The sequence below is a fragment of the Ursus maritimus genome, unplaced genomic scaffold (genome assembly GCF_017311325.1).
Source record: "Ursus maritimus isolate PB19 unplaced genomic scaffold, ASM1731132v1 scaffold_24, whole genome shotgun sequence".
Taxonomy (NCBI): Eukaryota; Metazoa; Chordata; class Mammalia; order Carnivora; family Ursidae; genus Ursus; species Ursus maritimus.
This window is the reverse complement of record NW_024424897.1, coordinates 32,514,539-32,541,249: the sequence shown is the minus strand read 5'-3', so window position 1 is coordinate 32,541,249 and position 26,711 is coordinate 32,514,539. Positions and strand designations below refer to the sequence as shown.

General features: G+C 38.1%; 1 protein-coding gene across 1 annotated transcript in view; it reads right to left on the bottom strand.

The window, feature by feature from the left end:
• Positions 1-18,927, bottom strand: part of GDPD1 (glycerophosphodiester phosphodiesterase domain containing 1) — a 50,789-nt gene extending 31,862 nt beyond the window's left edge. The window contains exons 1-2 of the mRNA XM_008695484.2: positions 18,641-18,927; positions 5,419-5,461 (exon numbers count right to left, since the gene is read on the bottom strand). Coding sequence (XP_008693706.1) covers positions 5,419-5,461; positions 18,641-18,782 — 185 coding nt within the window. The 5' untranslated portion in view covers positions 18,783-18,927. The remainder of the gene's footprint in view (positions 1-5,418; positions 5,462-18,640) is intronic.
• Between the last annotated feature and the right edge of the window lie 7,784 nt (positions 18,928-26,711).

Sequence of the window (26,711 nt, the reverse complement as noted above, 5' to 3'; positions counted from 1 at the left end):
GAGCCTGCTTCTTCCTCTCCCACTCCCCCTGCTTGTGTTCCCTCTCTCGCTGGCTCTCTCTTTCTCTGTCAAATAAATAAATAAATAAATAAAATCTTAAAAAAAATTAAGAAAAAAAGAAATTTAATCTTAAAAAAAGAAAAAGAAAGAAAATTTTATTATATGTGCTGCTGAAGCAAGCACAATAAATAAAATTTTAAACGTCAATTTAAAAAAATTAAAAATGAAAGTAAAAAATTTATACATTTTACAAAAGAAATTTTTCTAAGTTTGAAGTTTGCCTTCAGCTAAAATGTTGGCTGTTTTTAGAAATGTTTAGGAATTATATAAAAAATATTTTCTATTTATTGTATGCTCATCTCTCATCAATAAGCTAATAAAAATTTAGAGCAATAGTAAGTAAGTGCAGTCAGGACAATCTGTAAATTATACTAATAAAATTATCCCAAATTTGATACACAGATAGCTAGAACATAGGCAGAAAAAGGAATTTTTATCACTTTGGCCTTCAAAATGTCCCATAAATAATAATATGCATCTACTTCAATTGAAGCACCAGATATTTTATAGCTGAATTTCTTTTTTTTTTTTTAGGATTTATTCATTTATCTTGGAGAAAGAGAGAGTGTGAACAAGCGGGGCGGGGGGGGGGGGGGGGGGGGGGGAGAGGGAGAGAATCACAAGCAGACTCTCTGCTGAGCACGGAGCCCCACTAGGGGCTCCATCTCATGACTCTGAGATCATGACCTGAGTGGAAATCAAGAGTCCCACACTTAACCAACTGAACCACTCACGTGCCCCAATATAGCTGACTTTCTGACAAGCTGATTACAAACAGAGAAAAAGGAAAACCAAGGCTTCAACATTACCAGAAAAAGAAATAAAAACTCTAGCTCTAAAAGATGTGAAATTACTTGAAATTTCACAGAAACAATACATAACAGTTTAAAACAGACCGTATACACTACATGTTAATTAACTAGAATTTAAATAAAAATTTGGAAAAAATTAAAAATAGTAAGTCCAAAAATGAATAAATAACAGACCCTATTTTAAGGAATTTTTTTGAATCTCATTTATTCCTCGCACCACTGAGGTTTGTTATTATTCCCATTTCATAGATGAGAAATTAGTACTGTATTAATTAGATATTCTGAAAAATGTATCATGAGAACCAGGTCACTGATTAATTACTTTGACTGTCTGCCAACTTATACTTCCAGCACTGCTAAAACAATTTGTTTCTTTCTTGTACCATTCATGTTAATACCACGGGGATCAGATTGTCCTATGGGTATTTACAAAGGCGGCCTGGTTTAATAACCTAGTTTTATTAGCTCTTAAGAGCTAGATTTTACATACTCAAGGGCTTAGTGACTCTGTGTGTATGTGTGTGTATAGTACAATTTCTTAGTTTTTAGGTTTTATGCTTATTAAGGATGGGGTTCTGTCTCCTTCATTTGTCTTCTGTTAATATTCTGCTTTGTTCTGAAGTGCTCCATTCCATATCTTGTTCAGTAAGCAACTAGTGAGAGTCTATTAGCGTCAGAACTAGGTGTCAGGGCTTGAGAGATCAATATGGAAGGATTCTTGCTCTCAAAGGAATCACAGAAGAGCTATGTTCATAACCTAAGGTGTTTGTGAAAGCATTTTGTAAACCACATTACAGGACTTTTTATAAATTGTGACATACAAAAAGAAAGAAAGAAAGAAAGAAAGAAAGAAAGAAAGAAAGAAAGAAAGAAAGAAAGAAAGAAAGAAAAGGAAAAAAAGAGGAGAGGAGAGGAGAGGAGAGGAGAGGAGAGGAGAGGAGAGGAGAGGAGAGGAGAAGGAAGGAAGGAAGGAAGGAAGGAAGGAAGGAAGGAAGGAAGAAAAGAAGAAAAGAAAAGAAAGGGAGGGAGGAATGAAGGAAGGGAGGGAGGAAGGAAGGGAGGAAAAAAGAAAAGGGAGGGAGGGAGGGAGGAAGAAATTGTGAGATATAATTATTTCTCTTCAGTCCTAATCCTTTTTTTTTTTCTAATTTTTTCTTTAAGATCTTATTTATTAATTTGAGAGAGAGCATGAGCAGGGAAGGGACAGAGGGAGGGGAAGGGGCACAGGAGAGAGAGAAGCAAACTCCCTGCTGAGCAGGGACCCTGATGCGAGGCTCAGTCCCAGGACACTGGGATCATGACCTGAGCGGAAGGCAGACGCTTAACTGACTGAGCCACCCAGGTGCCCCAGTCCTAATTATTTCTTTAGACCAACTATAATGAATAAATTTTCCATACATTCTTAAAGTCCTTTCAGTTTCTAGATATATCTCATCTACATACCCTCACATCTTAATCTCAAACATTTCATGTTTTTTCCCCTACCCCCTTATTTTATTTATTTATTTATTTATTTATTTATTTATTTATTTATTTATTTTGAGTAATCTCTATATACAACATGGGGCTTGAACTCACAACCCCAAGATCAAGCGTTGCATGTTCTCTGGACTGAGACAGCCAGGTGCCCCAAACATTTCACGTTTTAAAAACAGTTTCTTGGGGCGCCTGGGTGGCTCAGTCAGTTAAGCATCTGCCTTCAGCTCATGTCATGATCCCAGGGTCCTGGGATCAAGCCCTGAGGTGGGCTCCCTGCTCAGCAGAGGAGTCTTGCTTCTCCCTCTCCCTCTGCCTCTCCCCCCAGCTTGTGTTCACTCTCTCTTTCTCAAATAAATAAAATCTTAAAAAATAATAAAAATAGTTTCTTCCTCTGTACCAAATGATAACTCTTCTAGTCCTAGTATCTTTTCAATTTTCTGGTTAATCTTAACCAGGCTTCCCCTACCAATTATTTATACTTTCTCTAATATCTTCTTGTCTTCACTTCCATGTCATAATATGTATACTTCGTGAAGTGTTTATCTATACACGCACATAAATGAGATCTAAGTTTTAGCTGCTCATTATATTTTTACTGTTTCTCCCTCAACTACTTATCCTATCAAAGATATACCATATTTAAGCACAGTATCTGTCTTTTGCCAATTGGGGTATTATAACTCCACAGTTTTAATATACTGTACTGTGAAAATAGTATGTTTACATGACTTTTTTCTTGTTCCTCATAAAGTAGGTATTAAAAACAAAAACCTCCTAGGTATCCTAGCAGTTAAAGAACTAATAGAATAGTTGTAAATGAAAACAAAAGTATTTATTGATAGCAAGAGCACTGATGCATAAGATAAAACACAAAACCACCACCAACAACAAATTTTTAAAAGAGGTTAAAATTAAGGGGTGCCTGGGTGGCTCAGTTGGTTAAATGTCAGACTCCTGATTTCAGTTCAGGGTCTCAGGGTCATGGGAACTGGGCCTTCATGCTCAGTGGGGTATCTGCTTGAGAGTTTCTCCCCCTGCTTCTCCCCCATTCACACATACTTGCGAGCTGTCTCTCTCAAATAAATAAAAATTTTTAAAAGACTTTATTTATTTATTTGAGAAGAGAGAGTGAGAAAGAGCATGAGAGGGGAGAGGGTCAGAGGGAGAAGCAGACTCCCTGCTGAGCTGGGAGCCCAATGCGGGACTTGATCCTGGGACTCCAGGATCATGACCTGAGCTGAAGGCATTTGCTTAACCAACTGAGCCACCCAGGTGCCCCTCAAATAAATAAATCTTAAAAAAACAAAACAAAAAGCTGCTGAAGATGGGAAATGTATCTAGCAAGTAAAAACCATCTAAGTAAGACATTCTTTGACTACCAAAAACTTTTCAGATGATCAAAATCTTCAAAGATAAAAATATTTATACCCCATCCTTAGAAATAATTTATTATACAAATGTACCATTCTTAGAAACAGTTTATTATATAATCGAGTATTTTAATTTCATAAACAAGGGTGGTTGGAAAAAATTTAACAAAAAAATATGGGGAAAAACTTATAAAAGAATATACCTTAAATATAAAGAATGCTAAGATCACTCAAAGTTATAAGCATTTTTTCCCCCAGGCAATATATATCACTACATCCCAGGGAACAAATATTTGATAAATCATAGTATATGAAGGGAGGTATGTGTGTATGTGTGTATGTGTCTCAGTGTAAACTGCACAAATAAAATTATATATATACATATACACACACATTATATATATTATATATATATATACATATCTAGATTTATACATTATATTATATATATATATCTGAAGATAGCTACATATATGATCTCAGTAGAGAAGATAACTTAAAAGTAATTTATTTTGTTTTATTTTTATTTTGACTTAAAGTAATTTAAATTATTTTGTTTCAGAATCTGGAAAGGTTTTTTTCCACAGACAGGAGGAAAGTGTTTGCATTTTTAGAGCTTTAGAAAATTTGGGGATTATAGTTAAAGGTGTTGTATTAGAGAACAGGAAGAACAAGCAAAGGCAAACACAGGAGGATAGGATTCAGATGAAACTAGAATATGGAGAAGCAGTACATTTGGACCTGATAACAGGAAAAATAAACTCTCTTTGTTATTTTTATTTTATTTATTTTTAAGTAATCTCCATGCTCAATGTGGGGCTCGATCTTACAACCCCAAGATCAAGGGTCACATGCCCTACCAACTGAGCCAGCGAGGTGCCCCGAAATTCTAAGGTACCTTTAAATGATGAGAAACAGAACAAAAACTTAAGCCAAATTCTGATTTCTCAGTCCCAATTGTATGCATAAAAATGGCTCAACAAATATATAAGAAAATATTATTCTTACTAAATATGGAAAATGTCTCCCATGGAGTTTAACTTTTCATATCCTCTGCCTTACTTTTCAGGGAAAAGAAAACAGTGTTCACCATCACCACAGACTAATGATGATCATTTACTCTAAGACGGAAAACAAGGTATCAATCAGCTTTCATTCCTGTCTCTCCTGTGGCTTCTCCGTGAGGTGCTCTAAAAGAGATCTATACGAGATATGAATAACTGAAACATGGGGGAAAATCTAATTTACCTTATTCAAAAAAATAAGACCAACACTCATAAGGCTTCAAACAAGAAAAGACCAGATGACAGGTTCAGGTCTGTAGAACTACAGGGCAGACACATAATCCTATTCATAAACAGCAACCAGTGTTAACAGTTGTTTCATTTTCTCCTTTTCTCTTTCTCTCCAAGACTAATTAGCATTACACACAGTGCGTTCCTTGTTACAAACGCCTTCTTTCAGCCTTAGAACTATAGTATCTTTTGATTACCCACAACTCTGATCTAGTTTTTCTGTTATGCAGAAGCTACACACTCTTTGTAACACTTCAGACTAGCTAAATTTTAAAAAAAGGGGGATTTTAATAAAATAGAAACAAGTATCACAAGCGGATGCGACATGTATACTATCTTCACTTTGTGAATCATCACCACTTCAAAGTTAAACTATAAAAGAATAGCTTTTTCTATACTTACTGCTGAAATGCTGCCATTGTATTCTCCAAATTTTCTCCAGCACCTGTGAAAATATTAAATTTCATTTACTTGGCTAATTTCAACTTTAAAATTTTTTTTAAAAAATTTTTTAAAGGATTTTTATTAATTTATGTGAGAGAAAGAGCATGCATGCACACACGAGCAGGGATGGGGGGGGCAGAGGGAGAGGGAGAAGCAGACTCCCCGCTGAGTGGGGCTCGGGGCTTGATCCCAGGACCCCCAGATGGATCATGACCTGAGCTGGAGGCAGATGCTTAACCAATTGAGCCACCCGGGCACCCCTAATTTGAACTCTTTAATTTTTCCAGAAATTCACTTTAATAAGATACATCTAGTGAATCTTGATGTTTATATACTGTGTAGACATTACAAGTTTTTTAAAGAGTGTAATGGTATTTTGAGTTGCTTTTTGGCTGCACCAGGAAGAATCAAAGATTAAAACAAAGCCACAGCAACACAGAAAGTTTAGAACCTAAACATGTTTTTTAAGCTACAATATCTGCTTGTCATAGGAAAGACAGAAGAGGACTTGGTACATATAAACCTCCCCAGAAACAGTTAAACCATCTCCTCTACATCCCCATACTCTCTTATGCATCGCTCTAATAAGAATTTATCATATTATATCATAAATTATTAAACTGACTCCTTTTCCTATGAATTACTAAGAAGTGGTGACTGGTTTTAATCACTTTGGTTGAAGGCAATACAGTGCAGTAGTTGAAGATGGAGTTAGGATCTTTGCTCTCAGATCTATTTGATATTTGCATGACCTTGGGAAAGTTACAAAACCTCTCTGGGGCTGAGCTTCCCTATCTGTAAGAATGAGGGATGCCTGGCTGTCTCAGTCAGTGGAGCCTGAGACTCTTGATCTCAGGGTTGTGAGTTTGAGCCCCACATTGGGGGTAGAGATTACATTTAAAAAAGAGAATTAAAAAAAAATTTTTTATTAAGTAAACTCTACCCCCAAAGTGGGGCTCAAACTCATGACCCCAAGATTAAGAATCACATGCTCTACTGACTGAGTCAGCCAGATGCTCCCCCCCCCCAAAATTAAATCTTAAAAAAGAAAAAAAAAATGAGGATAAAGATGGCACCTATCTCATAGAATTGGTGTAATTAAATGAATTTACATGTCAGGTGCCCTAGGTCATGAATTCAAAAAATGAGTTTTTCCGTTTCTAACAACTTTTAAGTTACGGTGCATTTTACAATGGATGCTGTGTAATAGTTTATTTGGCAAGATTTTCTCTCTCTCTTAGCAGCATATTAAATATGTGCATTTTAGGGGCACCTGGGTGGCTCAGTCAGTTAAGTGTCCCACTCTTGCTTTTGGCCCAGGTCATGATCTCAGGAGCCCGAGATGGAGCCATGCCCTGGGCTCTGCACTGGGGGTGGAGTCTGCTTCAGATTCTCACTCTCTCCCTCTGTCCATCCCCCACCTCGAAAAGAAAAGAAAATGTGCATTTTATAACTAACAGCATTAGATTTAATGAAATAGCGAATATTCAGCAAAAGTAAAGGATAATTATTATCATTACTATTGCCACTATTATAGTAACTGGCACTTGGTGAATGTCCACTGACTGATGAGTGAATAACATTGGAATGACAAAAAGGACACAGATAAAAAGTATCTAATTATCTAATATTATATAGATGAGGTAGACTCAATTAACATAACATGCTAGCCATAAGTTTTAGAATATTTTAAAACTAAAAGATTTCAGTATTACTAAATAATTAATGGAATGCACAGGAAAAACACTTGGGAAATACTTTCCCAAATACTTCAGAAAAACAGCCAATTTCTTTTTAGCAAAAAGAAACACTTCAAGTTTACGGTACTGTTCAAGTATTAGCATTAAAATGTTTCACATACAATACCATCTGGACTTATTTGTGAGAGTATTAATATTTTCTTCTTTTATATTGTTAGGCAACCTAATTAATAATCAATAGAAACACAAAATATGAAGAAATGAATACATTAACTGGAATGTTCTAGAGTTCCAGAGTTTAGTAGAGAGAAAGAAATACCCATGTGAAAAAAATACCCACTTTGATTTTAGGTTTACTTTAGTTACTACAGTTGATGCACAATAGAAAACAGATGAAGTAAATCTGAAGATTATAGCTTTTGTCAAAATAAGTGCTCTTTAGAAAAAAAAGTAAATGCTCTTTTGAGGTTAAATAACTTTTTCTTTTTTTAAATTTTATTTATTTATTTGACAGAGCACAAGCAGGGGGAGAGGGAGAAGCAGGCTTCCCGCAGAGCAGGGAGCCTGAGGTGGAGCTTGATCCCAGGATCTCAGGATCATGACCTGAGCCAGACGCAGATGCTTAACCGACTGAGCCACCCAAGTGTGTGATTAAATGACTTTTAAAAACCTAGTTGGTGTTGGGGCACCTGGGTAACTCAGTTGGTTAAGCCTCTGACTCTTGATTTTGGCTCATGTAATGATCTCAATGTGGTGAGACTGAGCTCCGTGCAGGGCTCTGCACTGGTGTGGAGTCTGCTTAAGATTCTCTCTCTCTCTGCCCTTCCTTACTCTCTCTCTCTTTCTTCCTCTCTAAATAAAACCCAAAAAACTAGTTGGCGTTTTAATCAAAAACTGTGGAAATATGTTATATTCAAATAATCAATATTCAAGAGCAAAACACTCTAGAATATGACCAAAAAAGATAAATAGTGCTACTAAAATGGTTATTAGTAGGTTAAATAAGTTAAACTACTGACTGCTTGTTGTTAACTTATTTTTTTTTTAAAGATTTTATTTATTTATTTGACAGAGATAGTGACAGCCAGTGAGAGAGGGAACACAAGCAGGGGGAGTGGGAGAGGAAGAAGCAGGCTCATAGCGGAGGAGCCTGATGTGGGGCTCGATCCCATAACGCTGGGATCACGCCCTGAGCCGAAGGCAGACGCTTAACCTCTGTGCCACCCAGGCGCCCCTTGTTGTTAACTTATTAACCAAGGAAGTCAAATGGACACAGAAGCCATTTTAGAGCTCTCACTGGCCAAACCTGGGACAATGTTAGTATCAAAATAATGGCAGTAACAGATGTTGACTCCTTCCAAAAAAAAAAGAAAAGAAAGAGTTGAGCCCATTTTATTTATTTTTTTTAAAGATTTTATTTATTTATTTGAGAGAGAGAGCGAGCACAAGTTGAAGGAGAGGGAGAAGCAGACTCCTCAGTGTGGAGCTGATGTGGGGCTCGATACCAAGACCCCGAAACCACGACCTGAGCCACCCAGGCGCCCCGAGCCCATTTTAATAAACAGACTTAAAGTCTGATGAGGAATGGGATATTTATGTAGTTTCGAAGAACCGCCCTACAAAAGTACTTATTCTTTACAAAGGAAAAAAGAGTAGCTTCACAATGGAGAAGTCTGGCAGACACCACCTTCCACCTTCACCAGGAGATTAAAGTCAAATAAATATCATTAGCTCCTTCCAGTTGACTTATGTCTCTTTCCATTTTCTTTGATTTTTGGCACAATAAAGCAGTCAGTAGTTAAACTTAACAAGTCAAATAAATAGCAGTTATCTCCAGGTGGCTGGAATACAAATGATTTCTAATAAGCATTCTTCCATGTCTTACAAGCCCTCTACAATGAATATGCATTACTTTTAAAATAGAGAGGAGACTCAAAATCAAAACATGGCATTTGCCTGGAACATTCTCTTCACCACACCCTCCCAGTATTTCTTAACCTTAACACCAGAATGAATTCTAGTCTCAACTCCTCCATGAAGTACTTCCTTATCACTTCAGATTACAATGATTCTTTTTACAGTCAATGCCTTAAACTGCTAATTCCCAATTATTTTGGTTTTGGGATTCATTTACTAAGTACCTCAAAGAGCTTTTGACTATATGGGTTAAAGATTTTATTTATTTATTTGAGAGAGAGAGAGAGAGTGTGACCAGGGGGAGGAGCAGAGGGAGAGGGACAAGAAGACTCCACACTGAGTGCAGATCCTGAGGCCGGGCTCCATCTCACCACCCTGAGATCATGACCTGAGCTGAAATGAAGAGTCGGATGCTTAACCGACTGAGCCACCCAGGCACCCCTTGATCATATGGGATTATCATTATAAATACATAACAGAAATTGAAAAGTAAAAATGAAAAAAAAATTAAAGTAATCTCTACATCCAACGGGAGGGTGGGGCTCAAATTCACAACCCTGCGATCAAGAGTTACATGCTCAGGGGCGCCTGGGTGGCACAGCGGTTAAGCGTCTGCCTTCGGCTCAGGGCGTGATCCCAGCGTTATGGGATCGAGCCCCACATCAGGCTCCTCCGCTATGAGCCTGCTTCTTCCTCTCCCACTCCCCCTGCTTGTGTTCCCTCTCTCGCTGGCTGTCTCTATCTCTGTCAAATAAAAAAAAAAAAAAAAAGAGTTACATGCTCTACTGCCCCCAATATTAAAAATTTTTAATTTATTTATTTGAAACTATACAGTAATAAGCCCATTATATGTTAACATAACTTTTTTTTTTTGGTTAGCATAACATTTTTTTTAAAAAGATTTTATTTATTTATTTGACAGAGAGAGACAGCCAGCGAGAGAGGGAACACAAGCAGGGGCAGTGCAAGAGGAAGAAACAGGCTCCCAGCAGAGGAGCCTGATGTGGGGCTCGATTCCAGGACTCCGGGATCACGCCCTGAGCCAAAGGCAGATGCTTAACGACTGAGCCACCCAGGTGCCCCAGCATAACATTTTTTGAAAATTAACTATCTTCCATAAATATTTAATGAAGAGTGGCATTATTTTACATTTTTGCAAATCTCTTTAATGCTTTACAGAAGGCAGCTACATTCTCATATCTGCTTTATGTATGTGTATCGACCTTCACACAGATAGGTAGTTGGAAAAGAAAGATTCTTTTTTGATACTGCACCAAAATTTAACAAGTGGTAGTTTCTTAAAAGTTACTTGCAATGTGGAATCTGAACCATATGAATGACCTTTTCATACTTTATTAAATGAAAATCCATTGGTTCATTTTAAACTTTTTTTGTTTTTTTAAGTAGGCTCCATGCCCAGCGGGGCTTAAACTCACGACCCTGAGATCAAGACCTAAGCTGAGATCAAGAGTCAGATGCTCAACTGACCCACCCAGGCGCCCCTAAGTCCATCTTGAACTTTGACTAGATCTTTCACCCATGCATGGCTTTCTATCATGGAAAATACTCATTCACTGAATCATGGTGATCTTCTAAATACCGACACATTTCACTATACAATATTTTTTTAAATCACATTTGTTAATACCTCATCAGGGAAATCTTTAAGAAACCTATCAAGCTCGCAGTGAAAGATACAAGTTTTCCAAATTTCTAATTTTTGCTTGAAAACTCAAATGTAATCATTGGCACTGCCTTAGCTTATTTTTCTTCTAATGACAGACTCATTTTATAATTTTCAAGAATGTATCTGCTGAACACTCAAGTCTGAATAACCAGTTTCAGTTTTTTTTAAGTAAAAATGGTGTTCTGGGGAAAAAATAAGGGCGAATTCAGCTCACAATTCAAATGATTGCACAAGTGCTTTTCCTCAAAACAGTCACCATTGTACTTTGATACGCAACAAGTGTTTTGTATGTACTTCCAGTTTTGTCACACAAAATATTAGAAGTTATGTGTGGGTGGCTCAGTCAGTTAAGCATCTGCCTTCAGCTCAGGTCATGATCTCAGAGTTCCAGGATCCAGCCCCATGTCTGCTCTTCACTCTGTAGGGAGTCTGCTTCTCTCTCTGCCCCTCCCCCGACTCATGCACATGTGCTTGCATGCTCTCTCTCTCTCTCAAATAAATAACATCTTAAAAAAAAAAAAAGTTATGTGTACTCAGGGTGCCTGCCTGGCTCAGTGGGTAGACTATGCGACTCTTGATCTCAGGGTCATGAGTTCAAGCCCCATGCTGGGTGTATAGCTTACTTAAAATTAAATAAAAAAAAAAAGACATTTGTTTCAAAAAAAAAGTTATGTATACTCAACAGTTGAAATTTAATAAAATAATTTTTATTACTATATCAAATATATTCTTAAGTGAAACTTCCTTTTTTTAAAAACTGCGAGTACATGATGGTAATTGTTTGTATCTGGGTGTTAGGTTCATGGACTCTTAATACTTTTGCCTATATTTGAATTGAAATGATCTTCTGGTTTGGGGAAAATGAGTTAGGAAAAAATAGGATAGAGATTCAGTACTCTGAAATAAATTTTCCCACAGTTAATACAAATTTTACTAATATTTACAAAGTCTGCATATTTGTCTTTTATGTCTGCTTTCCATATTAATTTTAATTGTTATTCATTTAAACCTAGCAGCTTAAGAATGAAAACATTATTACTTAAGATCTTTCATTTTATGTTTATGAAATTAGTAGCCAGTATTAAATAAAACAATGAAAAGACAATCAAGATATTAATAGAAGCCACACACTTATATATCATTTCATTAAAAACCCCACAACCAGAAAAAAGTTGGGTACAGTCACATAGCCAACGAGGGGAACTACGAGTTAATCATGAGCTGTATGATTTCAGATCCCATGCTCTTACCAGCTTCTATGCTGCCATTCATAGAACACCTTTATTTCAGTTTTACAGGTAAGTTATTCATATTGGTCCTTATTCCCATATTCTTCTTGTTTATAAAGCTTGAAGATAAATTCCACAATGATAACACCCACAAATTACCTATTAGATCCATATGGTGAAAGCCTGGAGAGTAACCAAGGGACTAATTAAAAAGTATGCTATTCCTCTCTAAGGAATTATTATTTGGTGGTAGCTCTTGTCTCATGAAATTATCTGAACTCCTTTTCTTTCCAGTTATCCTATCATTAATAGAAGCGTGCTTGCCACAGTTTTCCTTTTCCTTCAATAATCAGTTTAAACAATGCCTGGCTTTGCAAATCATCATCTGACATATAAACAAATGTTTAATTTTTAATTAGTTATTAAATTATGAAATGGGAAAGAGAAGAGTGTCACAGATTTTATATGTTGTCCTAATATGTTTATAATTCCTCTGCTTACATCATACTGCCTCCCTCTTCCAGCTCACATTTTTCACTTTGACAAATCCTTCTCTGAAAAGTCCCAATTCTATTTATTCATAGTTTCACTGTATACTTCCCACGTTTTCATTCTATATTAACTTTTCCTCTCTTATATAGTGCTTCATAATTACTTCGTAATGAGTTAATTTCCTTCCTTCCTTCCTTCCTTCCTCCCTCCCTCCCTCCGTCCCTCTCTTCCTCCCTTCCTTCCTTTCTTTTAGAGAGAGGGCAGGGAGAGGGGCACAGGGAGAGGGAGAAAGAGTTTCAAGCAGACTCCACGCTGAGCGCAGGCCCTGACAAGGGGCTCAGTCTCATGATCCTGAGATCACAGCCTGAGCCGAAACCAAGGGTCAGAGACTTAACCAACTGTGCCACCCATGTGCCCCATGATCAGTTAATTTCTGATAGGATAGGAAAAGTAAAGGAAACACTCTCTTTTGTATGTTTAATTAGATTTAAATACTGTGAAGGAAAGAAATACCTGTTTAGTTTTCTTTTTGTCTCCCAAATGTTTTATATACCAATAAACATTTTAGTGTTGTTTTATAGAGATGCTCTAACCACCACTATTATTAACATCTTTGTATACATGATAAATGGGTGATGTTTATAAAACCAATGACAAATATGACCATGTGCATCAGCCACACGCACACAAAGAAACCTTCAAAATTAAATATTTTCTGATAGTGGAAAAGACAGCTTAGTGCAAATAGAACACATCCTAATGTGAGATATGATCCTATCTCAACTCAAAATGAAATCATTCAGTAAATCAAGCAACAAAATATGTTCCTTCTTCATTTCTTTCCTTTTTTTCCTTTTTCCTTTTTTTCTTTCATTTTCTTTCTTTCCCTTCCTTCCTTCCTTCCTTCCTTCCTTCCTTCCTTCCTCTTTTTTTCTTTCTTTCTTAAGACAGAGAGTCCACGAGCAGGGAGGAGGGCAACGGGAGAGGGAGAGAGAATCTTAAGCAGGCTCCACGTCCAGCACAGAGCTCAACATGAGGGCTCAATCTCAAGACCCTGAAATCATGACCTGAGCTGAAATCAAGAGTCAGGAGCTTAACCAACTGAGCCACCCAGGTGGCCCCTTCCTTATTTCTAAATTCATTTGTTCATTCAACATTTATAGTGTGCCTTGGAAACAGTATATATGATTTACATAAGAGCATAAAGAGCTTGTAAGGAGTAGAGATGGTGTATACTAAGAGCATTTCTCAATATGGGTTCCCTGGAACAGTGCAGACTTGTTTCTGTATCTCGAGAGGAAAAAAACTGGTGAAATCTGTATTTACAGGTATAAGAAAAAATTAAACACATCAATAGCACAGAAGGAATTCAAACTGCATATTGATACACAGGCAGCATTTACCAGGTAACTACCACATGTATGCTCTCTTCAATGGTAAGTGGTTTTTGTTATGTACCTGGTCATAATTTCAATAATTTTTCTATAATGATATTTTTTATATTTAATTTTTCAAAATTTGTATACAATTTAAGACATATATATCTTTTAGCCATTGCTGAAAGTAAGTACATTTTAGTTTGCTTTCTTAAGCAGGAAAGTACTATTAAAAAAATGATAAACTATTTCATTGCTAATAAGGTGTCAGTAGGAATGAGTGGATCACTTGAGGAAATGAATGAAGAAAAGTCCTTGTTGAAAGGGCACCTGGCTGCCTCAGTCGGANNNATGTGACTGTTTTATTTTTTTAATAAAGATTTTATTTATTTATTTGACAGAGAGAGAGAGAGCATGAGCAGGGGGAGAGGCAGAGAAAGAGGGAGAAGCAAACTCCCCGCTGATCAGGGAGCCTGATGAGGGGCTCGATCCCAGGACCCCAGGATCATGACCTGAGCCAAAGGCAGACACCCAGCCGACTGAGCCACCCAGGTGCCCCAAGCTTGAGACTCTTGAACTTGGGGTTGTGAGTTTGAGCCCCTTTAGGCTGTAGGGATTACTTAAAAAAAAAAAAAAAAAGAAAGAAAAGAAAGAAAGAAAGAAAAGAAGAGAAAAAAAGTCCTCATTGAAAAGTGAGGAAGAGTTCCCTGAAAAGAGGAGTGAGGGAACAAGAAGAGAAAGAACTGCTACCCTGACATGGAACATGTTTCAGGATGCAACTGCAGAGTGACACTTCTGGGACTTAAACTGATGCTTCAATTTCTTCCTTGAACATCCAATTAAAGTTCAGGACCCAGAAGCAGCCAATGTCCAATGGCAAACTTAGCCTCAAACTTATTACTTACCAAATCATTCTGTGGTAGGATACCCAGATTGTGACAATACTCTGTCTCAAGATCAAGGGTTAACGATTAAGAGGGAAGGTGGGGATTTCATGGGTTGGAGATTTTTTTTATTCTTTGGCCACTGAACCCTAACACATAGACTTTTTTTTTTTTTTTTTTTTTTTTAAGCCTGTTGCTTACTACCGTTCGGCTCATGGAGATAGATTAAGGAGTATTAGAGTATGTTATTTCCGTATTTCCCTGCAATCGTACCTCTAGCCAACTCAGTTGGCATCTGAAATAAATGTTTATACACTATGATTCCAGGAGGTGCTTGGGTGGCTCAGTTGGTTAAGCATCTACCTTCAGCTCAGGTCATGATCCCAGGGCCCTGGGATGGAGTCCTGCATTGGGGTCCCTGCTCAGTGAGGAGCCTGCTTCTGCCCCTTCCCCGCTTCTGCCCCTTCCCCCTGCTCATGCTCCGTCTCTGTCTTTCTCTCTCTGTGTGTCTTAAATAAATAAATAAATAAATAAATAAAATCTTTATATACACTATGATTCCAAATATCAGAAAATAGGTATTTAAAGGATATACTTCAAAATGTTAACAGAGATTATGTCTGGATAGTAAAGTTTTAGGAACTATTTTTTTCTTTTTTCATTTCTATATTTTCCAAATTTCTACAATGAACATGAGTTACTTATGCCATTGGAAAAAGTATTAATAAAATTCATGCTTTCAGAGAGAAATTAAGAAAATGGCCTTTGAGAATATTGCTTGCTCTCCATTTGATTCATAGGGTATATCTTTGATCTGATTGGTGTTCCATCAATACATTATAGTTATAAAAGATGTTCTTGGTCAAATAAATTTAGGAAATACATGGGAGGGATCTAGCATGCAGTATTAGCAGACAATAATTTATTATTTTAATTATGTTAGGATCTGCACTAGAAGCTAGAGACAGAAGCATTAATAAAATCTGAAACCTCCCCTTAAGGAACTCACAGTCTAGTAAGGGAAGCAGAGGTATTAACATATCCTATTACAATATAATGTAATACAATGTGTGCTCAAAAGAGGCAAGAACAAAACTACAGCATTTAATTTTTGAAACATTAATTTCCTCTTTCAAGGACAATCAATCTTAGCAAAAGCCAATATGTTAATTAAAATTTTGAAAACATTAAGTATAGGGTGATCTTATTCCTTCTCAATCAACTCAAAGTTCTATAAAATACATATGTGGATCCCTGTATCCATGCTCATATTTCTTTTTTTTTTTTTTAAAGATTTTATTTATTTATTTGACAGAGAGAGACAGCCAGTGAGAGAGGGAACACAAGCAGGGGGAGTGGGAGAGGAAGAAGCAGGCTCCCAGCAGAGAAGCCTGATGTGGGGCTCGATCCCAGAACGCCGGGATCACGCCCTGAGCCAAAGGCAGACGCTTAAGACTGCGCCACCCAGGCGCCCGCCATGCTTATATTTCTAAACAATTTTACAGTTTCAAAGTGCATTTTATATACCTAATCCTCCTAATAACTCAAAGACAAGCAAGGCAAACAGACCCCATTTATAAGATAAGAAAACTAAGTCTTCTTCCCAAGGCTAACTAGTGGTCCAGAATCTGACCCAGGTGGTAATGCAGACATCATACAGTTACAGCAATGCTGGTGTATATACTTTGTCACATTGATCAATGTTTCGGTCTTGGAATGGTCATACACCTGGTTTACGCGAAGTATCAGGTATTCGAAGTTAGGGCAATAGAGAATTAGCCCAAATGTTAGTAATATACACAGAGAGACTAGTGGCTGCTGTTGGCAGTGTCCAAGACAAAAATAAAAAGTAAGCAAGGAGATAACTCCTTCCTCGACTATTATTTTCCAGAGACTTAGTATCTTGAGTTACAAAGTATTTTTAGTAAATATATCCTCGATTACTCTGGATTTAATTGTATTATTTGGTGCACATACTCAACAAATGCATAGTAAGCACTAACAACATAGGAACATAGGTGCATTAGGACCATCATACAAGTAAATAGAGTCAAGTCTATTTAACAAGATTCTTATGACTGTTTGTTATGTATCTTTGAATATACAAATACTGATCCCATATCTGCAAATAGCAAATGGTTATTTTTATATAAGGGGTGAAAGTGAAACAACTGAAAATGACTTTATATCTAGGGAAAAATATTTTTAAAGTATTTCTGACAGTAAGTGAGAACTGAAGATACAGCTTATCCTGGTTTTGATACTGGCTACATTGATCTAGCACACATTTTTTAAACTCTATGGAGTAGCAGGTTTTTTTTCACCTGTGGAGTGTCACAAAAATTCAAAAATTAACATGTATTTCTTCTAAAATAAAATTGAGATCATCCACAATGACAGTTTAGATAGCTCTTTAGAGGATCTAGTTTTGTTTTGGTTTGGGTTTTTAGTAAGCACATTTTTCTTTTTTTTTTTTTAAATCAGTAAACACAGGGCTCCTGGCTGGCTCAGTCAGAAGAGTTTGCAACTCCTCATCTCAGGGTGGTGAATTCAGGCCCCATGTTGGGCGTAGAGATTACTTAAATAAATAAAAAAGCTTAAAAAAAAAATACCAAACAAGTATCTATGTATCAAATAAGCATTTACATGGCATTTAGCCGGAGACCTCTTAAGACCCTTGATTCTTTTCATGAGTAAGACTAGCGTAACTACTGAAGTCACGCTGTAGAACTATGTTTAACATAAAATTGTACAAATTATACAGAAGAATACTAATGTATTTCTGTCATATTTAAAACTGTATTCCTGGCCAATTCTTGTCGGAAAAGGTGTCATGGCACTAAATCAAGTTTTAGAGTGTAAACTCCTAGAATTTACCAAGTATTAGAATTAGACTATAAATTCCAAGCAGTTTTAACCTAATTTAACATTCATCTGTATAGAACAGTTAAAATTGATTGACTTAATTCAATTTCACAGCATTTTGTGCATCATGCTTGAAATGAAATAAAGGGAAATTACAGGGTGGACTATCTAGGCTCCTTTTAGTAAGATACTTTTCCAAGAAATAACTTCTTTGTTTTCTTTAAACAATACAGTCCTGTCATAAACTATATCATCTTTTTGTCTTTAGGAAAACCAAGTGTCATTGTTGAGGTGCAGGTGGAGCTAAAAAAGAAAAAAAAAAAAAAAAAAGCAGGTGCAAGGTTTGCTGCCTTAAGAACCCGGACGCTCCAATTTCTGTCCCAATCCAGCCCAAGCTCTAACTGTGACCTTGGGAAGTGTCCCCAGGTCAGTGACCAGGTTTCCCTCTCTTCTCAATTATCAGTGCTCAGAGAGGGGGACGGGGTGGGGGAACTAGCCCCCAGGGACTGCAGACAACCAGGCTACAGCACGCTCCAGGTTCACGCAGTTCCTCAACCCTCGATGCTCGTCGCCCCGGATCTCCCTACAAGCTCAGCCAGTGGCTCCGCTCAGAGCAGTCTGTTCCGGTTCCCCCGCGGGGTACCCCAGCTCTGCTCCGCGCTCCCCCCACCCGTCTGTGTCTCGCTGCTAGGAAGGGACCTCGCGATCATCCTTCCATCTGCCGAGAAACGCTCCATCTACCCTTAATTTTCACCCTAGTCCTTCCTCCTTCAAAGAATACCTGACACCAGTGCACTCGACAGATCCCCACCATGGCTCTGTCTCAAGATCCCTTATCTTCCCCTCAGGAGACCTCCCCTTCACATCGCCTTCACCTCCAGGGAGCCCTCTTTCGCATACACCATTCTTCCTCAAACTCTCACGCATTTCCACCCGCCAGCCTTTTGTAGGGCTCTAAAGGACCCTCAGCTCTAGTGGGGGAAAAAAGCCTCCCCCACCTCCGCCATCGGGATCTGGGGACCCCTCTCACCTCCGCGGTGAGAGATGTGTTTACTGAGGAATCGCTGCTTCTTTCTCGGGTGCAGCAAGGTCGGGTATTTGAGCAACAAGAATGAGGTCACCAAGTACCCTCCCAGGGTGGAGAGAAGGTAAAAAGCCGCGGTGGACGACATCTCAGCCACCGTGTGGCAAGTCTCCCACCTCCGGGCCCTCTGAACTCCGCTGCGGCGGTCGCAACGGCTGCGGCGGCGGCGGCAGCAGCTCGAGGTCTGCTCGCCCCCAGCCGGTGCCAGCGGTGCAGCGCACTTGTCGGCGCCAGCCCTCCACGCAGGCGCAGCCAGACCCCAAGCGTCTGAGCAACAAAGGGGCTGCGGTACGCAGGCGCGCTCTGGCTGCTGGGTAGGAGCCTGCAGAGGTCCGGTAGTGAGCGTTTTTCACCTAGCTCTGTGGTAGAACCCGCAGTGGTTCAGAAAAGCTCCAAACTGAGGCGAAAGCTGGGAAACCTGCCAGTGCCTTTGCCATCACTCAGGCAGAAAAGGCTATTCGAAGATAGCCTGAATTCAGGAAGGCCTGACATAATTGGAAATCAAAAAAGGAGAGATTCCAGGGCACATCTTAGCCCCTACTCTAGGAAGTACAAAGAACTGTTACCAATGAAGGAGCTAAGGTTGCTAAAACAAATAATAAACCCATCTATTTGTCTAGCCAAGATAGAGTTTTCCCAATTGTTATACATACCATAAGAGGTACTAGTTTATCAGTCAAATATTTGAGGGACAAACTCCTCTCTCGTTTCACTGTGAAAATGCAATCCCACACCTTATACAAGATAGGCGGTCAAGAAATATTTGTTGACAAGGTTATAGGTTATTACTTAAAGTCTTAGATAGGTAACTGAATCCCAGAAGGCCGAACTAGTTTTCCTTTCATCCATACTTGCAGGTTTACATAAGGAAAATGTGGGACAAACGTGGGTGGCTACACGCAGGAGGAGGGCCGTGAAGGTCAAATTGATCACTGTCTTAAAGTCAATCATGGGTGGGGTATTGCTGGTTCAGGGGAGTCCTTATTGCTTAAGGGGGTAATTTCAGTTCCCATCAGGTTATGCTTTGCCTTCAGGATCTTTCGCCTGAGTTAAGAGATAAGCTGGAAAGAATTTATCAATTAGAAAGTTTGAGGTCAAAATAGAGATAGTTGAAGTCCTCTTTCCAATGAAGATTCTAGAAAACAGTGGCCTACGTTATATTTTTTAAAGTAGCTGAAAAAGGGGCACCTGGGTAGCTTGGTGGGTTGAGCGTTGGACTCTTGGTTTCAGCTCAGGTCGTGATCTCAGGGTTGTGGGATAGAGCCCTGCATTGGGCTCCGAGCTCAGCAGGAATCTGCTTGGGATTCTTTCCCCCTTTCTATCCCCCTCTGCTCCTCCCCCTGCTTGTGTGCTCTCTCTCTAAAATAAAAATAAATAAATTATATATATATATATTTTAAAGTAGCTGAGGGGTCCCCGAGTGGCTTAGTCAGTTAAATATTTGCTTTGGGCTCAGGTCATGATCCCAGGATCCTGGGATCGAGTCCCACATGGGGGGGGGGGGGTCCCTGCTCAGCGGGGAGCCTGCTTCTCCCTCTCCCTCTGCCCCTCCTACTGCTTGTGCTCTCTCTCTTGCTCACTCTCTCTCTAATAAATAAATCTTTTTAAAAATAAAAATTAAATTTAAAAAGTAGCTGAAAAACACTTTTGAATCACTTTACCACCACAGTAAGTCTATTTCTTGATCTAATATCAAAATATCCAGAGAAATGGTAAAGCCTTTATAGAAGAAAAAGAACTAAGTATAAAAATTCCCAAATATAACCACACTTTTTAAATTAAAACATTTTAAGGAAACCCATGAGTAGAAAAATGTTGCCTTGTTAGGCCTTAAGGAAAGTATCTGTTTAGGGCTGTCAAATTATATCCCATGTGTCAGCTGGTGTGCATGGTTCTGCTTCCCTTTACCAAAAGCTCCCCTGATAGCCACTGTTTTCTAAATTCAGTGACTACTATTTATAATGGGAATAAAAACATGTATATGATAAATATTACCTGGGAAAAAAATCTATGTAACTAAGAATATTTAAACTTCAAAAATAGAGGTACCTGTGGCTTAGTAGATAGAGCTCTGAAGTTAGAACTCATAGATACAGCTATTCCATTTACAAACTGAGTGACTTTGGGCATATTACTTAGTTTAAGCCTCAGTTTCTATATCTGTAAAATGAGGATAACAGTATCTAACCTCACAGGGGCATTTTGAGGATCTAATGAAGTAAAATGAAAGCATTAAAAGTATCACCAACAAATTTGGAAAAGTATACATAATTATCAAAATAAGTAACCAAGAAGGACCACATATACCTTATTGGAGGTCCAAGAAAATTGAAACCACTGCAAAAACAGGCAAGCAATGATTATAGAAAAGCATTTTTTTTTAATTTCACCAATATGACCAGAGTTGTCTTCGAGGATGAAGGAGTCAAATTTATAAGAGCCACCAAAGTTAATATGACATTATTTAAACCAGGAATGGAATTTAGTACAATCATCATAGGGAGAAAAAATGTTAAAAAAGAAAGTGTATCAGAGATCGCTGGCCTGTTCCACTGTAAAGAAAAAACTGATGTCTGCAGAGGTTAAGTACTTTGCCCAAATCTACATAGCTAGTAGCTGGTGTTATAACAAGGTCACCAATTTTAAGTCAGTTCAAGGGATTGGTTGGAGAAGATAGTATTGATCTTCTGAAAAATAAAAGATTAATTAATGATTCGTTAGGTTGTCATTTAAATCCCATCTACAACTGCATTGCCCAAATCATGAGTGCTCTAGATAGCAGATGCAACTGCGTAGGAATATATAACACTGGGGTCAGAGATAATTACCCAAGACTTCTGAAGGAATTAATAAATTAAATTGAGATATTATTCAAAATAAGAAAACTGGTGCTGATTGGATTAATGGACTGCCATCAGGATTCCTAACTATGACAATGGGAATCTGATATCAGGCTAGAGCATGGCTCAACTTTCTGTAGGGCAATTTAGCAATATGTGTCAAAATGCAAAATGTATATATCCCTTACCCCATCAATTCAAAATCTAACCATTTATTCTGCAAAGAAAAGTTCACAACTATTAATAAAAGGCATACGCATGTGGGGCACCTGGGTGACTCAGTTGGTCAAGCATCTGACTTTGGCTCAGGTCATGATTTCAGGGTCCTGGGATCCAGCTCCATGTCAGGCTTTGTGCTCAGGGGGGAGTCTGCCTGTCCCACTCCCTTGACTCCTCCCCCCTACTCATGCTCACTCTCTTTCTCTCAAATAAATAAAATCTTTTAAAAAATCCAGAAAAAAGGAAAAAGACATATGTAAGCATCATGGTGTTCCATCATTGTAGGAACCCTAAATTGGAAAGAACCCAAATATCAAATAATAAAAAACAGATTGTGTAAATGATATGGGAAAATGATGTGGCCATTAATAACAGACTTTTATTTATTGACAGGAAAAATGTCTACCACATGTTGTTGAATGAAAAAATGTACATTACAAGTGTATTCTTGTATTCTATGATTGCAATTATGTAAAATTGAATACATATCTTCATGTACATATATGCATACAGATATCTAGTAGGATATTCACTAAAATGTTCTAAGTGGTTGGCAGAGTACTGGCAAAGCAGTGGAATCTCAAGTAACTTACTCTTATCTTTAAAAAAATTCTTTTTAAAAGGTTTATTTGAGAGAGAGAGAAAGAGCACACACACTCTCGAATGAGGTGGGGGAGGGGCAGAGGGAGAGGGAGAAAGTGAATCCCAATTGGACTCCACACTGAGTGCAGAGCCCTACTTGGTGCTCAATCCCAGGACCCTGAGATCATAACCTGACTCAAAACCAAGAATCGGCCACTTGACAGACTGCACCACCCAGGTGCCTTCTTCCCCAAAATTACAGATATAGTTAACTATATATTCGTTTTACAAAAACAACAAAGGTATGTTCATAAACAAAACCAATGTTTTAAATGGGATTATAAACTAGGTACTCTTACATTTATATTGAGAAAACAGCTAGGATAAAATCAAAGATAAAAATTACTGGAAATTCAAGTATATAACTTTGGAGAAAGGAAGTAATAATCAACTGTTTTAAGACAGTCCTCTAAGACTGGAATAAAAGGGAACCATAGCATATAATTTACTCTTTAGAAATTTGTCTTATATCCATTTGAATAGAAAAACCGGGTGGCTCAGTTGGTTAAGTGACTGCCTTCGGCTCAGGTCATCATCTCAAGGTCCTGGGATGGAGCCCCAAGTCAGACTCCCTGCTCAGCGGGAGTCTGTTTCTCCCTCTCCCTCTGCCTCTCCTCCCTGCTTGTGCTCTCTCTCAAATAAATAAAAAATAAATAAATAAAAATAAATAAACAAAATCTTAAAAAAAAAAAAGAAAGAAAGAAAGAAAGAAACGATTTTTAGGGGCAACTGGGTGGCTCAGTTAGTTGAGCTTCTAACTCTTGGTTGATCTGAGATCAAGCTCTACATGGAGTCCCGAAACGGGCTCTGCACTTAGTGGGGAGTCTGCTTGAAGATTCTCTCCCTCTGCCCCTCCTGCCATGTACACACTCTCTCAAATAAATAAAGAAATCTTAAAAAAAAAAAAAAAGAAAAGAAAAGAAAATGATTTTTATTGCTATACCTATGGGCAGGACTATTTTTATTTATTTTTATTTTTTATTTTTATTATTTTTTTAAGATTTTATTTATTTATTTGACAGAGAGAGAGAGACAGCCAGCGAGAGAGGGAACACAAGCAGGGGGAGTGGGAGAGGAAGAAGCAGGCCCCCAGTGGAGGAGCCTGATGTGGGGCTTGATTCCAGAACGCCGGGATCACGCCCTGAGCCAAAGGCAGATGCTCAACGACTGCGCCACCCAGGCGCCCCCAGGACTATTTTTAGCATGGAAAGATTTGGGGGAAAATAGTTACGTTGTATTTAGAATGTAATAGGATCTGAGGTCAGTTACAAACAAAGAATGGTAACTATGCTTTCTATTTATAAGAGTTTGTAAAGGACTTCAGTTAACACAACTTTAAGAGTTTGAACCACGGTTATCTTTCGAGGTAGATAAGGGAATTATTATCCTCATTTTACAAGATCAACAAACTAAAGCTTTATATGGTATCCAATGTTTGGAGATGCAGTAAACTACTTCTCAAAACACCAACCCAGTGAGCTGCTGTGCCTACTTAGGCCAATAAACATAATTCAGAGTATAAATTAAACATAAACTATTAGCTTTGTTCACAATTGTGCAGCATTCCAAAAACTGAGTGCAGATCTACTTGCCACATCTTAGGACAGGCACAAAGTTGTAGGAGACAGAAAGGAGAGGGAAATGGCCAAAGGATTTGAGAGGGTGTTGTATCTGAAGCATAAACAAACTAACAAAAATTAAATCAGGTTTAAAAGACCATAGAAAGGTACAAGAGGAAAGGTACAAATCAAGTCTACAACACTGCTACACATCATGGCCATGGTGCTTACCATAGGGTTTTGCATGTACTAGACACTGTTTACCTGATTATAAAAGGTAGGACTAAAACTAACCAAAATGTTTTCACCATCTCCAAAACTGTTAGAATTATGGGACACCATTAAAATGTAAATTCAAGATAAAATGTAATTATTATCAAGAATTTATGTGCCCTCTCTTAGGGGCTTTATATATACTCTTTTACTCTTCACAAATACCCTTTGTGATAAATAGTAATTATCATTACCATTTTATTATTAATTTATTTATTTATGTAATCATTACTATTTTAGAGAAAACAACACTCTAAGAATTAAGTAAATTGTCCAGGTTTTTCTTCCCTTTCTTTCTTTCTTTCTTTCTTTCTTTTTCTTTTCTTTCTTTCTTTCTTTCGAGAGAGTGGGAGTGGGTGCGGGCAGAGGGAGAGAATCCTTAAGCAGACTCCCTGATGAGTGCAGAGCCTGACATGGGGCTGCATCCATCTGACCCACGAGATCATGACCTGAGCTGAAACCAAGAGTCGGATGCTCGACTGGGCTACCCAGGCGCCCCTTGTCCAGGTTTCTTAAGCGGTAGAATCTTTTTCTTTTTGGCTTCAATCTACTATAGCACTATTTTTTACAGGAGAAAATCTGGAACAAGAGATGGTATAATATAAAGATGCAATACAGTTTAGAGAGAATCAACATTCATAGTCTTAAAAGAAACTAAAATGTTTTGTAGGTATCATGCCCACTTTTTCTGACATTAAAAACTCCCCCATTATGTCTTTTTTTTTTTTTTAAGATTTTATTCATTTGATATGGAGAGAGCATGAACGAGCGCAGGGGGAGGGGCAGAGGGAGTCCAATGCTGAGCAGGGAGTCCAATGCAGGACTCAATCCCAGGACCCCAAGATCATGACCTGAGCTGAAGGCAGATGCTTAACTGACTGAGCCACCCAAGCACCCCAAAAACTCAGCATTAACAAGTCTTAAGACCAGAGTCAAATATTCAGTTGGAGAAACTGACATGCAGTTTCAATCTTATATTTTTTAAGAAGGCAGGACATAGGAAGAGTACAGCTTTGAAATCAGAGTCCTTGATTTAAATTCTGGCTTTGCTACTCCCTATGTGACCTTGGACAAATTATTTAACCACTTCAAACTTTAATTTCTTGATCTGTAAAATAGATTTATCTTGCAATGTTTTGAGGATTAGAGGCAATGTATGCAAAATGGTTAGTAAAATACCTAACAAGTGGACATTCAGGAAATGGCTATTATTATTCTGTGGCATTCAGTAAAGAGTAGCTATTGTTATTTTTGTGAATCAGGCTTTCCTAGTCCCATTTTTCTCATTTTCTTTGTTTTACTGTTCCTTGGAAGTTTTTTGTTTGTTTTTCAACTACGATACAGATTCCCTGTTTAAGTAGTATAGGGAACCTATCTAAACCAACAAGTGGGGACACCTGGGTAGCGCAGTCGTTAGGTGTCTGCCTTCAGCTCAGGGCGTGATCTGTCTCTCTCTGTCAAATAAATAAATAAAAAATCTTAAAAAAAAAAACAACCCAACAAGTGAAGCCATTAAAAAAAATCAGGGGGCGCCTGGGTGGCACAGCGGTTAAGCGTCTGCCTTTGGCTCAGGGCGTGATCCCGGCGTTATGGGATCGAGCCCCACATCAGGCTCCTCCGCTATGAGCCTGCTTCTTCCTCTCCCACTCCCCCTGCTTGTGTTCCCTCTCTCGCCCGCTGTCTCTATCTCTGTCAAATAAATAAATAAAATCTTTAAAAAAAAATCAGAATAACAATTTACATGACAGAAAGATTAATCATATTAGTCCTTTAAATAATAAGCACTCCTTGAATAAGATATTATTTACTTCCTAAAATTCTTTTTTTTTTTTTTTTTAAGATTTTTATATTTGACAGAGACAGGCAGCGAAGAGAGGGAACACAAGCAGGGGGGGTGGGAGAGGAAGAAGCAGGCTCCTAACGGAGAAGCCTGATGTGGAGCTCGATCCCAGAATGCTGGGATCATGCCCTGAGCCGAAGGCAGACGCTTAACGACTGCGCCACCCAGGCGCCCCTACTTCCTAAAATTCTATACAACTTTTCATAGACACAGCAGACTTACCAGGAGATCAAAGGATATCCTGTGAAGTCCCTTCTGACCTAGTGATTCTTTAAAAAAAATCATTTTGAATCATCCATTTATATCTCAATAAAAAAAAAAGAAACATCTGCTAAGCGAAGGACAATGCAAGTGCTGCTACAGAAAAAATATAATTTCTTTAAAATCATCACTTTGGAAATTTGCTGGATAAGGTTTATATCACTAATGTGAAAGGCAGTAAGCAATACAAATTGCATAGTCCACATTTCTCTAATGCAACAGTCTATAAACCAATTTATGGATAAAAACATGAAGAAGTTCTGCAATTGTCTTTTAAGCAGGCTGTAAATACAAATAGCATAAAAATTTTATATTTAAAAACTACAGAAATCCAAATTCGGGTGGCTTCTGTAATCAAAAATAAGGAAAATCATGAATTTAAG